Source organism: Chenopodium quinoa, unplaced genomic scaffold (genome assembly GCF_001683475.1).
Source record: "Chenopodium quinoa cultivar QQ74 unplaced genomic scaffold, ASM168347v1, whole genome shotgun sequence".
NCBI classification, from domain to species: Eukaryota; Viridiplantae; Streptophyta; class Magnoliopsida; order Caryophyllales; family Amaranthaceae; genus Chenopodium; species Chenopodium quinoa.
Genome location: NW_018745003.1, coordinates 5250367 through 5267791, shown reverse-complemented (window position 1 = coordinate 5267791; position 17425 = coordinate 5250367). Strand labels below are relative to the sequence as shown.

Genomic DNA, 17425 nt, shown 5'->3' with positions numbered 1-17425 from the left:
CTTTTGAGGTTCGACCTCTCCTGCAAAATTGCTGAAAACAGGTTTGACACTGCCTTCACTGCACCCTGGAGGTTCGGTCGAACTTTTGAAAAGTTTGACCACACCAAGGTTCGACCGGACCTTTCAGAGGTTCGGCCACACCTCCTCTAGCACTTCCTTTTCTTGCTTCCTCTCCTTCCCTTTTGCTCCTCTTGCCTTTGTCCATGGCTTCCATGCTTGGCCAAGGGGCCTCCCACCGTGCATAGGACCGTCACGGAACCTGCAGAAGATACCAAAGTTCACGAGAGCATGGGGATGATAAAATAATGCATAAAGATTATCAAAATAAGCATTACTTTTCATCAACACAAAAAGAAGCCATAAAAGGATAATGAGGTGGAAAAACCTAAGAAAAATAAGAGGAAAAAGACCTAAATACTACCCCTAAGAGTGACATAAATGTCACTCATCACATACACATAAGGTCAAAGTTTGGTCAAATCAGACAACCAGATCAAATCAGGTCAAATCAGTTCATAAAAAATAAGGTGAACTAAACAAGCCCTTAGGGGTGGGATTGTTGCTACTGCCATAGTTGATGATGATATGGCTGTCGTAGTGAAAGAAAGTAAGATTCAAAAGAGGGATGAATCTTAGATTTGGAATGCTCCTAACATATTTGTTGTAGGAAGAAGTGGTTTACTTATTACAAGCAAACAAACAAAGAGAGGGATTTGAGTGTTACCTAGCCTAATGGGGGTATGATTAAGGTTAAGATCGAGAAAAATGGTGATAGAGCTCAAAAATTACGAGAGGTAAGGTATATTTTGAGACTTGATCGCAATCTTATTTCTTTGGGGCGTTTGGATGGCTTGGGTTGTGTTATTCATATCAAAAAAGGTCATATGGAGGTCACTAAATATAGGAGTGTGATCTAATAGGGCGATGAAACAAACAAAACGAGGTAGCATGGGACAAATTATGACTCAAGCGGAGGCAAGCTCTGAAAGTTCTTCATCGGTACATGAGGATGGTAAGTTGAGTGTAAGGGAAGGTTTTTTAGGAAATAAACTAAACTTACCAAAACCAAGAATATAGATTCGTTTAAGGAAAAAATAAAATACATATTTTATCTATTTGTTTCTATCTTTTATGCTTTCCTATTTAGATGAGTTTTGTAAATAGGAAACTAGATGGAATTTAGGTATGTTATCAATCTAGGATTATTTAAGTTTGTGGAGCAAGTAAAATATCCTAATTGATGAGGGTTTTTAGGTTAGCCTATAAAAGAGAGTTTTGGCTTACCAAAAAAGTATGATGGATTGTTGAGGAGGAAAATCATCAAGAGGGTGAGTTCTATATTGTCCCTTAAACACTTGTCCCTTATATTATTTGAGGGGAAGAAATCAAATTTCCTCATAAACACTTGTCCCTTATATTATCGTATTTTGCTATTCGTTCTATATTGTGTTTGAAGGTGAGTTCCCAAATCATTTTGTGGCACGTATAACAGGATATTCCAACAAATAATATGGAAGTTAATCCTGGGACAAAGATAAAAGTATTAAATCCCCAACTGGCAACAGTTTGAAATCATTGAACTATGAAGTAATAACTATCATTAACAGGTAAGTAGTGCCCTAAATCAACTGCAACACAATCTTAATCAGTAACATTGAATGAGAAAAAAAAGAATTCAACAAGATGGAACAAGGATTGTTGATATCAGTTCACTGTCTGTTATTTCCATTGCATCTTACGGATACTAAATTGTTACTGCAAAACAACAGATGCATAAAACACTAAAGTAGTAAAAGATGTCTGCTAAGGACTTTTTTTTTTTTTTTTAATATAATGATGAGTAAAAGGTAAATAATAGTTAGGAATAATAAAACTTACTTTAACATAGTCTTCCAAGTATGTACTTCCTCTAATCATGAATCCCGCGCCACCTGGATTTGTCCAGCAATTTGTGTCATCATCATCTTTTCCTTGACGCAATGAACCACTAAACTTGCTTGAATCAATTGACACTGGGGGTATAGCTGAATCTAGTACTTTGCTTGCATCATTAGCTGCAGGATGAGAAAGCTAGTAATTTATTGATGGATTACACTGCATAATATGGAGTTACAAGAAACAGCACATCAACATAAAGCATATCAGTAGCAACTGAGCCACAAATGAAGTTGGAAAGGTTCGTCTTTCTGACAATTGGTCTTCTTAAATCCTCCCTCCCGCTTTATTGTTTCCGGTACAGCTCGGCACTAGGTGTATTTCCCCCTTTTTAAACAGCAAGATACTCAAGGAACAAACCAAATTCAACAGACATGCTACAGTAAAAACGAATATCACAGCCTTATCAGCAGAAGAGCAGAAAATATGAGATGATGCCACTGTCTTCTTCATTGCTAAAATACCAAAAATTGAAGGAAAAATAAAAAAGGCTGATCCCCAATTGTGCTAACAAAACCTCAAAACAGGGTGAGTGAGCAACTGAGCAAATATTTCTTTGTTAACAAGAACTCAAAAGGGAGTGATAGGAGTTTAATTTCTACAGAAGTACAGATTGAAGGAAAGCATAGTTTCTAACACAATTGATGTACCTTGTAAGAGAATCATAGATGATTGAATCTTATTGGTGAAAAATGACTAGTACTAGCAGCGTGATAACTGAATTGGAGGATATTCATGTTAAATCAACTAATAAATTCAAGTAGGTGGAACAACAGTCAAAAGTTACACAAAGATTTAAACAAACAGTTAAGGGAACCTGGAGACTTCTTCAAAGACAAGCTTGCTATGTCTGATGATACATTCTCCAGCGTCACAATGTCCTGACACAGCTTATTGATTTAATTTATAATAGAGGGATCTATTGTATTATCCAAACAAAAACAGAAGAGTTCACACCTTCTTGTCAACTTCAATATCATCATCACTATCTTCACCATCAGATGTTTCTGTAGCAATCGCATCATAAAACTCTTCTGCAGAGTCGTCACATTCACTGCTGGAAACACTATCACTGGAGGAATTTGAATACAAATCTGCGGTAACCGAATTTTTTTTAAGAATTGGATTTGCTCCAATATATTCCTTGAGACCTATACAATGAAAAACAAGAATTAAAAACAAGCCATGCACGCTCCCATGAAAAATGGAATGTAAGCACATTTTTTTCACAGAAAGGCACTGCATTAAAGATTGCATAATCAATGTCTTGCAACTCTTGCTATCATTATAAACACACAAGTTATTCTTTCCTATGAATTTGTTGCGATGATTATGCATATAATGATCCCAATATCAAATTTTAACAAAGCTATCCCGATTCTGATCAATTAGGCAACATGCTTTGAATAATACAATAATGGAACAGGCTATCATAGATAATAACTGCAGCATGAACAATAAGTAACCCGGATTTGCCACAAAATTAAGTCACCACTCTTTAAATAATTCTCCATAACAAGATTAACTGCTTTACAATGTTGCTACTCAAGCAAGACAATACTTGAAAATCCACAGGAAGCAACTTACCAGCAACTTGGCACAACAATGCATAAGGGATAGATTTCTCAAACTTTGAAGAGCGGCTTTTCTTCCAAGAACCCCAGCTATCAGATTGTATCTCCAACATGTGTGTCACAAGACATCTTGGAGATTCGGCTGTGGCATCAGATGTGTCCAAACTTTTTATCTCCCAAGTAGAAGCTACACAAAAAATTATAAATAAAAAAGCTATTCACAATATGGAAAGAGCAATAAAGTTACAGGAATCAATGCAGTAGCATCTCTTAAACCTGAGGGATGGATAGCACCTTAAGATAAAAAAAAATCTATAAGAATTTTGTATAGATAAAACACTTATGGATAGAATGCCATCCAGAACAATTTATAATGATGGAAGATAGGCATAACTTTGCTACTCTCTCTGACTCTCTTTCAATTATAATCCGTCCATTTCAAATAAGTTATTCTCTTTACTAATATATACATCAAAATAAATCAAATCGGATCTTGTTAAATTTGTTTCGATTTGTGATTTTTAAATTATCAACTTTTTATCACTTTTTTTTTAATTATTTATAAATTTCAAGGCTATATACATTAATGACCAAAGGTGTGCGTTGGACTCCATTAAAAAGGAAAGTTGAACAACTATATACATAAGGAGGAATGATTAATGTAAAGCACTAGCTAATCCCATCAACCTTTCCCCTTCCCAAGCAAGACTCTTGAGCAGGATTTTTTATGGACAGAAGCTGGCAGAAATTCTGTCACAGGTTCACACAAGAAGCTCTGGAACTCTGAACCATTAATTTTGTCAGTCCAATCACAGGTATCTGGCTTACAACACTGCAAACTTGCATCGTAGTGTAGTCAACCAAATTGATGACCCATGATGCACAAAAGGCTGGGAGGGGGAGAGAGGTGCAAAAAAGGCGCCTAAACTCTTTTACTTTTGGCATAATCCTGCAAATTAAAAAGATTTAAAAAAAAAATTGAAATAATAAAGGATTTTGTGGATAGGACTTGTAAAGCTATGGAGATCGGTGGACATACTGGACACCACAAATAAAATAATAAAGATTTTGTGGATAGGACTTGTAAAGTTATGGAGATTTGTAGACATACTGGACACCACAAGTCCACAACAAAATGGCTTCCGGAAATTCATCACCTCAAACAAAGTTTGGTGGAGTTCTACTGACTCATGTCACTTTATCTTTTGGTAATCACCTCTAGCATAGACTACGATGTCACCAAATCTGTCAAGTGTCATAAACTATATTGGAACATGAAGCCATGAGGGTACACCCTACTACTTTTTGTTTTATCTGCTGAAGCTAGGTGCATAATCTCTTTCTATATCCTTTTTGAACAAGCTGATACAGTCAATTCTAGGTTATCAGCTACAAAATAACTAGGGAGTAACTGCTTTTATCAACAAGGGTCAAATGGGAGCAATCTCTATTGCATGAATGCATGGATAAGGGTCATACGGCAACATCAACTCCTTTCCATATTCAGTATTGAAATCCTCTCAGGAGCGTAGATTTATGGTGAATTTTTGTCACATTTAAGTTTGATTTTTCATCTTCTGAATTTATATATGCACATGTGATCGAGCAGGCCAGAGCAATTGCTATAAATCCTTCTGTAACTGCTCATCACTAATGTCTATTGTTTTCTGTATGCTTTTGGAGACTAAGGGAAAATAAATCCTGTTTAGTGTTTGTATGAAAGAGAAATAGTAAAATTGCACTGCATGTATTAAAAAATTGAGTTGGAGAGGTCCAAACCATTAGAAAACTGAGCTCCTCCCAATAAACACTCAAAGACAACTAAGCCAAGCAAGTTTAAATTAGTAATGAATACTTCCTCTGTTTTTTTATACTTCCAACACACCTTGGCACGCTATTTGAGCAATTTTAAAATAGTAATGACATACTTCCTCAGTTCTCCTCAACTTCCAATGTGGGAGAGCCATAGGCACCTTATCTAGTGGGCTCAAGGTCTCACGTTCACCTGGGGTATTACACTATTCATATCGATGGTAAAATTATTTCAATTAATTTGTCTGTTTACCTAGTCCAATATCTTCCATCAAGTGCGTGCCAAAGTGGTATGTTGCAAGTTAATAAAACAAAGGAAGTATTTATATTCTAGTTGAATGGATCTTTACATGTGTACTCCGTCATTTTATTACTATACAGACAATCCAACTCTTACAGGATACAAATTTAAAACCCTATTGAGCCTGTATTATACGGAGTATTCATGTAATTAAACAACGAATTATATAATACTATCAGCACTCAAATCGTGAATCAATCCTGTGCATTAGGCAAGCCATAAGCTAAAGGGAGTCGCTATAATACCATCTGTTTATTTTTATTTTTTCCTTATTAATTTGGATAGTAATTACTACATCTAAATTTCATAAAAATGAAAAGATGAGGAAGAAAATATGTAGCACAGTAGAAAGGAGCCATAAAACTTGAGAACAAAATGGCTTACGATTGTTCGTTGATAGCCAGGTCTAGCAGGACACTTTTTATGTACTGCTGGAAATTGTAAAATTGCTGCATCCATAAATAAAATTAGTCAGTCAGGATTAATAAAAGAGATAAACTCAGAGAACAATAAATTTAGATATACTCCCCTATCTATTAAAGTTCTACAGCAAGGATATGTTTGGAATAAAATTCTAATATCTATGGTCAAAACACAAAAAAGTAATTTTAGAAGCTTCAAGAAAGATTTACGAACTATATGTTCCAATGTCCCTTCTGGAACTCCACCTACATGAGGAATAGCAAGCACACATATTATTCACACATTATCCATCAGGAATTTTGCTGATAAAGACTTCACAGGACAAATGAAAGTACTAACTTAAAGAAGAATGCAGAGCAATTAGCACCGTGTAAAATTCGATTATTTTAATTAGGTTGACATAGAGTATTCACAATTCACTGCACATATTGTATATACCCCATCAGGGGTACCAAATTCATAGCCTATTCTGCGTTAGGATTCTCATATTGATTTACAGTTCTAACCATCACAATATTCTCCAAACACACGTACCTAGACTGCAACTCACTACTTAGTTTTTCTGTAGAAAAATCTCAGTACATTGTTAGTTGAGTCATATTAACTATATTGGAGAAATTAAAAAGATTTATCAGCTTATTCTGCGTGCATCCATGTTGAAGCTACTCTTTAAAATGACCTTTTTTATATATTATAGTAAAGTTCCTTATACGTGTTAAGTAACCCTAACAAAAAGAGCAACTCAAAGCATCAAAACACTAAATCTAACAATAAAAAGGTAAATTCTGTAGAAGTGGGTCGGTTGCACAATAATTGTTTTCATGAAAGGTGGATATGAAATTTTGTGAACATTTATAGTATGTTCATCAGTACCTATGCCAACCAACATCCTTCTTCACCTAGAATGCAAATTTCTCAAGAAGGGTAGTAGCCACTAGTCCTTGGGATTCGAATTTCTCCGCAGAGTGTTTTAATTTGTAGTAAAAAAATATTAGTATTTACACTGAAATAACCTCATCAGATGGGTAGTATTTTTGAATTTTGAAAAAATGAAGTTGGTGTATCTGAAGCATGAGAAATTTCCCTCGGAGGTTTCCACAAAAAAATTCTTCTTTCTCCAAACATGAATATTCATACATAGAGCTATCCTTTCTCTCAGCACTAATTCCTTACCCTTCCATTTTCAAGGTTTGTGAAATTGACCAGCTAGAGTGTAGAATGTGCTTCCTCCTAAAACTTTCACCAAGGCCAATTTGAATTTATTTATTTTTTAAATCTTTTATTTTCCTGGAAGAAACCTATGTTCTGAGATGAGCTTCTTTCTCTTTTCATATTAAACCAACAAATAAAAATGGAGCGGGGGGTACAAAAAGAAAAGTAAATTGTTATGGTACTCCTTTCATAAATGGCTAACAGCGAAGATAAATGCAATGAGCCAAAGTTAATATTCCACATACCACTTGTGTAAAGAAACATTCTAGCTTTAATGTTCCAAAAGTTAAGAAAAATGCAGATTAGAAATTATTATGAAGAAAAATGTGAATGCAAGAAATTTGGCCATCGGAATGTAATTTCTAGCAGCAAAACACAAAGTGACAAAACAAGATGAGATAGGGTGAAGAGACAAATATATTACCAAGTGAAATATTTCGGATCATATGTGCCATATACAACATCATAATTCCCATCTATGCTTTCAACAAGCTCCAAGTCACTAGTCAACATATCCCACCTGTAATGATGCACAGATGCTACCCCATAATTAGTTTAAAGGTATAGCATACTCATAAATTCTCAAAATAAGATGATATGAGAAAACAAAATTTACATATCCCTCTATAAATTTTATTTAAAAAAATTAAAAAATAAATAAAAAAGACAAGGATGAACAGAGAAAAGAAGCTCACTCATATCTCCTAGAGGGATCAAGGCTCATAAGAACCTCAAAGACAGTATCCGATTTGGCATCAATTATTCCCACGGACTTCACAAGAATGCCTCTACCAGCCTAGTATTTTAACAAAAGAAAGCGTGAATGAAATTTTGGCAGAAAATAAACTGGAAGCATATTACAGCTCCTGATTCCAGAAGCTAAGAAAAGGGATTGAGCAGCAAATAGCCGAAATAGGAATAAAAAAATTTGCAATTAGATATCAGATTAAAAGTAACGAAAATCAAGAGAAATATTGATCCTCCACAAACATTAACAAGTAAAAAGGTCACAAATTTCTTGGCAAATGAACTCCCTCCATCGGAGTCCATTTTCAGATTATTGTCCTCTTATGCTTGAGCATGCATATTATTTATAGTAGAGTAATGCAAGATTTTTTGGTACATATAGTGGAAAAGTAAGAATAAGAAATTGATTGATGGGGGTACCACATCCATTAGATATAGAGAGACAGTGGTGGAACCCACATCACATGGGATGGATGAGATGAGCGGGGTGAATTATTTATTTTAAGTAACAGGATACTTATTTGGTGATAGAATTTAAGGACGGAAGGAGTAGTAAACAAAAAAACCTAAATAATACAATTGGGCCCTTAAATTGGTTTTTAATGCCCTAGAGACTCGGTTTTCTAAAAGAAGCAAAATTAATCAGGTAAATACATGAGCAAAGTACATGGAAATAACTACAAAAAAAGTAAATATGAGCTATCGCATCTGTCTTTTCTTCATGGCATGACCCCATTTCCAAATTCAGAAAGGGTACAGATGCATTCAGGGAGGATATGCGTTGGTATTGATTACCAAGAGCTTTCAGTATTCCACTATGACAGCAACTGGTTGATTGCTTCCCATACTACATCATTTTTTTTTCACATTAAGCATGCCCCCTGCTTCCTAGATTTTATTCAACACAGATTCTTCCTATGCAAGTTCAGCAGCATGGAAAAGCAAGATTGTTAAGAGTCAGGGTCATGAGAAAATATAACCACAAGATCTGGTAAAAACTATAAAGTGTAATAGAGAAAACAATATGACATTGTGGATACCTTGGACTCTACAACATCCTCAAAGATTCTAATTCCTGCAAATGAGAAAACAAAGTATAACCAACCAAAAGCAAAGAAAAATGAAAAGGCACCACAAGAATCAATAAAAGATATCATTGTAGATTTGTTGCCAAAGATTAGGCTTGTCCTTGAAAAATTGAAATATTATAGAACATATTCTGGTAAAATTCGTAAAAATGCAGAACAGCAAAGCTTGGAATGTATCTGCTACTGTAGCTGGAATTTACTAAACAAAAGTTCACCAATACCTTTTAGATAAACAAAACTTCATTATTAAGCTTCTCCCCAACAAATTCATAAAAGAAAGATGGAGAGGAGTAAAAAATAAATTAAAAAATAAAAAGGAAGCTATTTCAGTCAGATTTATTGTATGCATCTCTCCTTAATTTGATCGTCAATTTTATAGTGGTGTGTTCCTCATTTCTTTGGATTTTTTTTTTTTTTTTGAAATATGGGGTAAACTGACAAGAGGGGATAAGGCAGGAAACTGCTAGCTAGTGAGGCCCCAATTCTTAACTGGAGGGGACACCAAACAACAAGCCCTGAACTCATGGTCCTGGAGTTCAGAGGTGGAGAGCTAACCACTGCTTACCATCCTAATGCTTAGATGAATATTAATTCTTACAATTTCTTAGCTACACTGAATGTTTATTGAAAAAAGTCAAAATTAGAAAATTTATGGCTAACAATCTAAAGCCTGAAACAATCTTATATCAACCTATAGTAATTCTATGTTGAATTACAGATATTACAGTATATAGAAACTTTTCTATAACTGACTTGATATATGGACACACAAGGAAACTGGACAATGCAGTAAAGAAGCTAGGAAACTTAGAGCCAAATAATTTACAAGAACAACTTATCAATTAGAAGTCTACACCCTTAATAACAAATACTAACCATTCATGGTGCACATGCATTTCCATGTATGTGCTTCAATTGCATCAGCATCTCCATCAACTCCCATATAGCCATCTGTCTGGGCATTCTCAGCCAAGGATGATGATTGTCGCAAAAGTGGCTCTGGATTGATAATAGAGAAATGAATAATTATTTCTCATTAAAAGAGTTCAAGAGAAGTTCTTATATGTCCAAAAAGTGTTTAACATTATGGGATTAAGGCTTTGATTGATTGATTGATTAGAAGCAACATACTTCCACAACATAGGTATATCTGTAATATAAAGCCATACAGAATCTGAACGCATAGACACTTCACAGATTTACCTTATTAAAATTCTAGCGAATATAAGGCAAGACTTTACTACTTTCCTGACCAGCCATTCACATATTCCTACAACTCACCAAGTGGCAACCCTCTCTCTGTCCCTCTTCTTAAAAGGGAGAGCAATTCTTTTCCTATTTGGATTTGATAAATATGAGACTTAAAGTAATGAAGTACATCCAGTTTGTTTATTTAGAGCAAAACTAATATAAGCTATGACAATTTCACAAGGTAGTTCTGTTTATTGTCTAAGCTTTTCTCCTTTTTTTTTTTCCTTTCTATAAGTTCTAATCAGCCAAAAATAACTGCCCTAAGAGGTTTGAAAGGTCACGCTTGTTGTCATGAGGATTCAATAATTCTTTTGCTGAAATATAATTAAAATTAACATAGGAGAAGAAAGGTAGTGATTTCTACTGTCGTTGGTCACTTAGTGTGTAACAGGAAAAAGAGTAGTGTTGTTTAGACATTGGTCATGATGTTGGAGAGAACAGAGGCAGTGAAGATCTTTTACCAAAAAATTGGAAGTGATTAACTTTTCGTGTAAGAGTGTTCAAGTTACAACAACATAATAAAGAACTTCCAAAAAATAAGGAAAAAGAACATTGAAGTTGAATAGGGAGGTGATCTTGCTTTAAACTACAAGCGTTAATTAAACCCGTCAGCTCCACATTCACAAGTTTTTGTTGAGTCCAGGGCAAGGGATCAGCTCATTTTCCTGCAATTACATCCTACCAATGATGATGCCTAAACATTAGCACAGGGCACTGATCTTTAGCATCTTTTTTGTTTGTACAGCTTAATAATATAAGATTTAGTTAAATGAAAAATATTAGGCGCAAGAAGAGTATTTGCATATCCCAAACTATATGGAGCAGCTTGTCTAAGTTATATACATTACACTGGAGCAGGAATAACTTCTTTTGTTCTACCCAAAGATGGAATCTCATTTCAGAGAGTACTGCATTAGTTGTTTTAGAAGAGACCACTTTAGTAGCACAAATTGCCATCCTAGTGTCCCGCTCTATAACCACCGATATATTTTTCAATTTTTGCTATTAGAAGATGGAATCACCATTTACTGCTATACCAGTTAACAACAACTCACCTTGTCCGATTTTTATAAGTTTTATGAAGCCATGTGCATATTTCCTCACCCTGTGGCGATGTGCGTCAAGATCAATCCTTTCCACAGAAGAGAGAAGATCATAAGTTATTCAAAAGATTGACAACAAACCAAGAAAATGGAACCATCTAAGGCATGAGATACTGGGTCGATAAATAGGCATTGTAACTATAAGAAAGCATGAGAAAACTGCAGCTTATGGAGCACACTGCAATCAACGCCGTCTGCCAATCAGTAATATGTTCCAATTTTGACAAACTGTTGCAAGTATAAAGAGACTAACAGAATCTATCCCCTAAACAAAGAGAGGTTCAATGCCCTCAAACAAATAGAATCATCAAAAAAAGGCAGATTAGAGCCAGAAAATCTAATAGAGCTAGAGATCCTGCATGACTTTATACACTGGAATGAGAAAGGACAGATTACAGTCATCATGCAGAGTATAGCTCTCTGACTTTACACAAGCTAGGAAAAAAAAAAAAAAAAAAAAAGAAATTAATACCCAGATGGGGCAAAAAGAACTTTCAACCTTCTACTCTACCAGCACCAGTGACCTTAGGCATGACCCCAAACTAAAACACCTGCAGATGGCGATTGTCATGTTCACAAGCACCTAGCAGCAAGACAGAATCTTTTCTTTCAAGTACATCTTTAGTAGGACAATAGACAAGTATAATTGAAAAAAAGTAATCTAACGCTAAAAGTCACCAGAAACTTCAGATACGTCCAACTCAAATCAAATAGTAGGTTATAAACAAACAGTCAAGCAAAGAATAAGCAAACTGAAACAAGAAAAGAAAGGTCTGCACAAATTGTCAAAGGGTCAAAAAGTTGACTTTACTAACTAGTCTGCCACCACCTATCAAGCATCAGCAACAACTTAAAAATGTGCTTCTCACAGTTATCTTGGCATGGTTTGGATCAGGATATATATTTGAGATTCCAAGTGATATATTCATTATTTGACAGGCTCACTTTTTAACTACAAACTAACTGTAAGCTCATGAATATATCAACTACCTTCGATGCCTAAACTTTTGAACTTAATATTGATCATATGGGACAAGTAAATGAACAGTTGAACATACAATGATGATGTGACCTTTGGAGGGAGGGGGGGGGGGACAGGTGTGCCATCACAACTTATGAGCAAGAATGGTATTGAGGCATTGAGAAAGAGCACATAAAAAAAAATCCAATTTATTATACCAAGACAAGATATACCTAGGAGCAAAGACAAATGGAACCATCCAATGTGTTCAATCCATATATCAATTACCATTACAAGAAAGAGCACTCTAGCAGGTTGGTAGAAACAGGTATTCTTTGAGCCACAATAACCTAAGCTTTCTAGCTCAATAATCCTATACAAGAATCAACATTTACATGGATAGAAGACATACTCGGCTTCCAAATTCAGCTTGTCTCTGGCTCTTCCACCTCTTGAAAGCTCATATTCTGCCTGTGTCAACGAAGTAACCATTGTGATAACCAATAAATAAGTAAACATATGAGTGGTACATCCACCTTAGAGAGCATAGCATCATACTTTTCACCAAATCAGCTTTCACAGATGTTTTAAGAGGGGCATTGGAAAGGAGTTTCCATTCTTCAAAAATAATTAATAGATATTGGATGAGAAAGTAATAATTACAATAGAATCAGATTTAATCTCATCTAACAATGTGTATCACAACAATTAAGTAATAATCTTCACAGCATGAAACAACCTGCCAAAATCAACATCAAGTTTTAATTCAATACCTGTTGCTTTGCTTGCTCAAAAGCTTCCAACCATTTTTGAGCTTCTCCAGCTGTAGCACAAGCAATCTTCAGCAAAGAAAATAATCAAATTACTCAAAAAAATTCCAGCTCTACTACCACCCACCCAAAAAGAAAAGGCAACTCAGAATATACAAAAGCGATAAAGCAATCAATATGAATGCAACTACAGAGGCAATTCCATAATAAACAATACATTTCACAGTCAAATAATACATTGCTGTCAAATAAGGGAAAAAAAAATAACCCGAAGGACCAAAAATCAGAAATCCATCAATAAGGAACTCCAGGAGTGTGAGACCGAAGATAAGCTAAACATCATTGGCTTCCATAAAGTAATCAAAGAAGATTCCAAACTACAGAAAATCTTGTCATTCTTTTCCAGACAAATCACCCACTATATATTATATCCTTCCTGCTTATTGAACTTCATATAACAAATCTGCAGATGAGCTAAAAGAGAAGAAATAGCAATAAACCCGGACAATACCATATAACCTCTACCAAAGCAAAATCCTCTAGACATTAAAAAAAGAGTAATTTAATAAATTAAACATGCCAATTTTACAACTTTTTAAAGTTCTTCTAACTCCCTATATGACTATGCTTGCCACAAAACACACGATCAAGAATTCAAGATCCATTACTGTGAAAGTTCACATAATCAGGTTCCATTGAATTGTGCAAAGATATTATAAATTCACTTACTTCTCCCTTCTTTGATTCATCCAATCGATTGTAGAATCGAAGAACATGCAGATCCTATTAAAAAAATTTAAAAAAAAAAAAGAAAAAAAAGAAAAAGAAAAGTGAGTGCATATAATAATCCTCAGAAATTAATTCAGAAGTTGATAATGAACTAGAACTAGGAGAGAAAATATGGAAAACAGTATCATTGAATTCAAACCCAAGTGCCTTACACTACAATTAACCTTTCGGCATCCCAACTCTTCCACCATAAGAGTTTGTCCCACAACACCTCTCCGTATAAGTTTCTGCAACAAGAATACAATTAGTGCAAGTGATGCTTAAGGTATGTTAGTTATTAAGATAGAAAATTCATAGTCATCTTTACAAAAAAAAAAAAAAACGTTAGGAAAGCAAATTAACTATGAATAACTTGTTGAAGATTGAAAAAGATGCTAAATACAAGTACATCCTCCGTTCTAGAATACATGCAACAATTTGATTGACACACTTGCCAATGCACAAATTTGACAATAAAGATATGCAATTATGTATTAGTAAAAAAATGTAAAATGATATATTTGAAAAATATATATCTAGACAAATCCAACAACATTACAATAGCAATTGATTTTAATATATTAGTGAAAATGTGGTCAAAGTTAAAGTACAAATAGAGCAGAAGTCAAATTGTTGCAAGCATTTGAAAACCAAAAGAGTTATATTCACATGTACAAACACACAAGCGGGAAAAATAGAGACGTTTAAGATTAATTGAAAAGGAAAGGGTTTCATTGTGATACAATAATGATTAAGTATGATAAGGAGCTATGCTAAGAATATTATAATGAGAAACAAATAGAAACCAAATTTAGTAGGATAAGGTATAGCCTTCATTAAGGATCATGGCTCGTTATTTGTTAATGCATATAAATATAGCCATTAACCAAAACATTCTCAGTAAGAGAAGAGAAAATAGAACATGATTTTCAAAGGAATCAAAGAAAATGCTAATTTTTGTTTGAGAAGAAGACATAATAGAAAGAGAGAAAGGAAAACTTCCAACTACTTTCTAGTTTCAAGTTGAGAACGTCGTAATTTATAAATGGCTGGTGAAAGTAGCCACTGGTAAGCCCCTGAAATCCCGGGGAGAAAAATGAAACAAAATATCCCTTTCTTGAATTATATCACCCAAATTATATTACGAGAATTGGATTGTTTATATATTGTTTCCATTTAAGTTTAATTTCAATTTTTTTGGTGACTCCGACATACTAATTATGGTGCCCCCATGATCCACTATTTTTGGTGTTATCCACAATTAAACAAAAGAGTTTAGGCTCTCTATCAATGAGCTTTCCCAAGACCTGAATATCAGCCTAAAACCATTTCTAATTGTCCATTGTTAAACTCCTGTTATCCCCAGTTCTATGCTTTGGTTACATCCACATGTTCTTTTAATCTAAACAGCCTAGCAAACAGTAATTTCATCGTCATATTATCCCCACTCATGTACAAGTTCCAACTCATTTCAAGTTGAAGTTCCATAGCGGACACATCCTGTATCTACTCACAAATTCCATCCTCGTTGAAATAATACCAGAGAAGCCAGTAATTGAACAACATCACGGTCTTTGTCAAAGGTTTAAGCTCAATTCTTCAAGGTGAAGTGCATAGTAGGCAATTATGCATGTCCCAAATCATTTGCAAAAAATGAGCACTATCTAAATTAAAGTGATTACAAGCTGATGTTGCATACTATCAACATGATATCAAACAACTAAACCCAGAATTGAAAAGCATATAGCCACTCAAACATCCAGCAATAAAATCAAAATTAAAAAAAAAAAAAAAAGAAAACAAACAAACAAACAAAAACAAAAACAAAAAAAACAAAACAATGATGAGAAACAGACAAAATAAAAAGAGAGAAGGAAGAACTGACTGTGCCAGGATGATCATGGGGATCACGCTTATACATCTCGACATACTTGCCACGAATAAACAAGAAGCGAGGATGACAATATTCATGGCCAATCTTATTAGTACCAAGATGAAACACCCAACCAGAATACTGGAACTTGGGTCTCTTCTTCTTCAACTCTCCGCTCAAAAGCAGCGATGATCCATCCCCATCTGACAGGGATCTCAGCCTCATTGGCCGCGACATAATTGCCGATCTGGAGATTCAATTTTGGGAAACCCCACACATTCACTGCCTTAAGATGCCTTAATCACATTCGACACGTTGCTGGTTTCCGCTTAATTTGTGTGTTTCTTTGATGGAAGGAGTCTTTAAAGCTCAAACCTATGTTTTATTTATTGTTAACCTACCATTATTTTATTTTGGCAAATTATTAATGGTACATCCAAGGTTCGGGCCTTTCTCAATGGTACACCTACTCATTTATTCTTCATCAGTGGTACACCCAAGGTTTTACACAATTATCAGCGATACACCTACCGTACCCTTCCCATTTAAAAAACGTTAGTTTTGGCTTTTATCGATTTTTAAACTTAAAATTGACACGTGGTAGCCTGTGATTGGTTCAAAAAAATAAAAAATAAACCCCCCACCCAGAACCCAGCCACCCCTACCATTACCACCACCCCAAACCCCCATTCTAAACCCAGCTTCATCCCCACCATAACCACCACCCTAAACCCCCCACCTCGAACCCAGCCACCACAAACCCCTAGCCCCCTTCTCCTTCATTCTCTCTCTTCTTCTCTCTCTGCAAATTCCCAGAAATTCAATCCCCATTTTCGATCTCTTCTTCTTCTCTCCCCTCATTCCTCAATCCACCGCCATTTCCGATGAAACCATCAAGGATGAAGGTCGAAGGGGAAATCGAAGGTCAAAACCATTTTCGATCTCTTCTTCTCGAGGAGAGAGAAAGAGAAGGGGGTTGCCGGATTTTTTTCAAAGGTTTAGGGTTACGGTGGACGACGGCGGCAGAGAGGGGGTGGATTGCTCGGATTTCAGAGGGAAAAGGGGTGGGGTGGTCGGATTTCAGAGGGGAAGGGGGTGGGGTTGTCTAATTTGGGAGGGGAAGGAGGTGGTTGGTCGAATTTCAAAGGGGAAGAAGGTGGGGTGGTCGGATTTGAGAGGGAAAGGGGGTGGGGTGGTTGGATTTGGGAGAGGAAGGGGGTGGTGTGGTCGGTTTTGTTGGTGTGGGTCGCTGTTGATGGAGGGTTTAGTTGGTGTGGGTTGCGGTGGTGGAGGGTTCTTTAGGGGGGTGGGTTATTAGTCATGTTGGTGGTGTATTGAAGGGGGCGCCGCTGCTGGTGGGTTAAGGGGAGTTACTGGTGGTAGGTTGAGGGAGGGTGGTTGCTTGTGGTGGGTTGTGGTAGGTTAAGGAACGGTGGTTGCTTATGGTGGGTTGCAGGGGTCATGTTGGTGGTGGGGCTGGTTGTGGGGGTCATGTTGGTGGTGGTGGTTTCTGCTCTTGTGGTTATGGAGGGAAGAAGGGAAAGGGAAAGGGGAAAGGGAAATGAAAAAAAAAAGTTCAATTTTTTCATTTTAATTTCTTATTTATA

At 35.6% G+C, this 17425-nt stretch overlaps 1 protein-coding gene across 1 annotated transcript; it reads right to left on the bottom strand.

Moving 5' to 3' along the window:
* Positions 1-1543: 1543 nt before the first annotated feature.
* On the bottom strand, positions 1544-16531 carry LOC110708085 (protein ENHANCED DISEASE RESISTANCE 2-like). The gene is made up of 16 exons (XM_021886193.1): positions 15831-16531; positions 14119-14193; positions 13907-13960; positions 13181-13246; positions 12820-12878; positions 11399-11475; positions 9969-10091; positions 9045-9079; positions 7953-8053; positions 7682-7777; positions 6259-6290; positions 6000-6071; positions 3523-3696; positions 2893-3086; positions 2753-2816; positions 1544-2054 (listed from the first exon to the last, which is right to left on the bottom strand). The coding sequence occupies exons 1-16, from the start codon at positions 16053-16055 to the stop codon at positions 1804-1806; spliced, it is 1698 nt and encodes a 565-aa protein (XP_021741885.1). The 5' UTR covers positions 16056-16531; the 3' UTR covers positions 1544-1803.
* Positions 16532-17425: the final 894 nt, after the last annotated feature.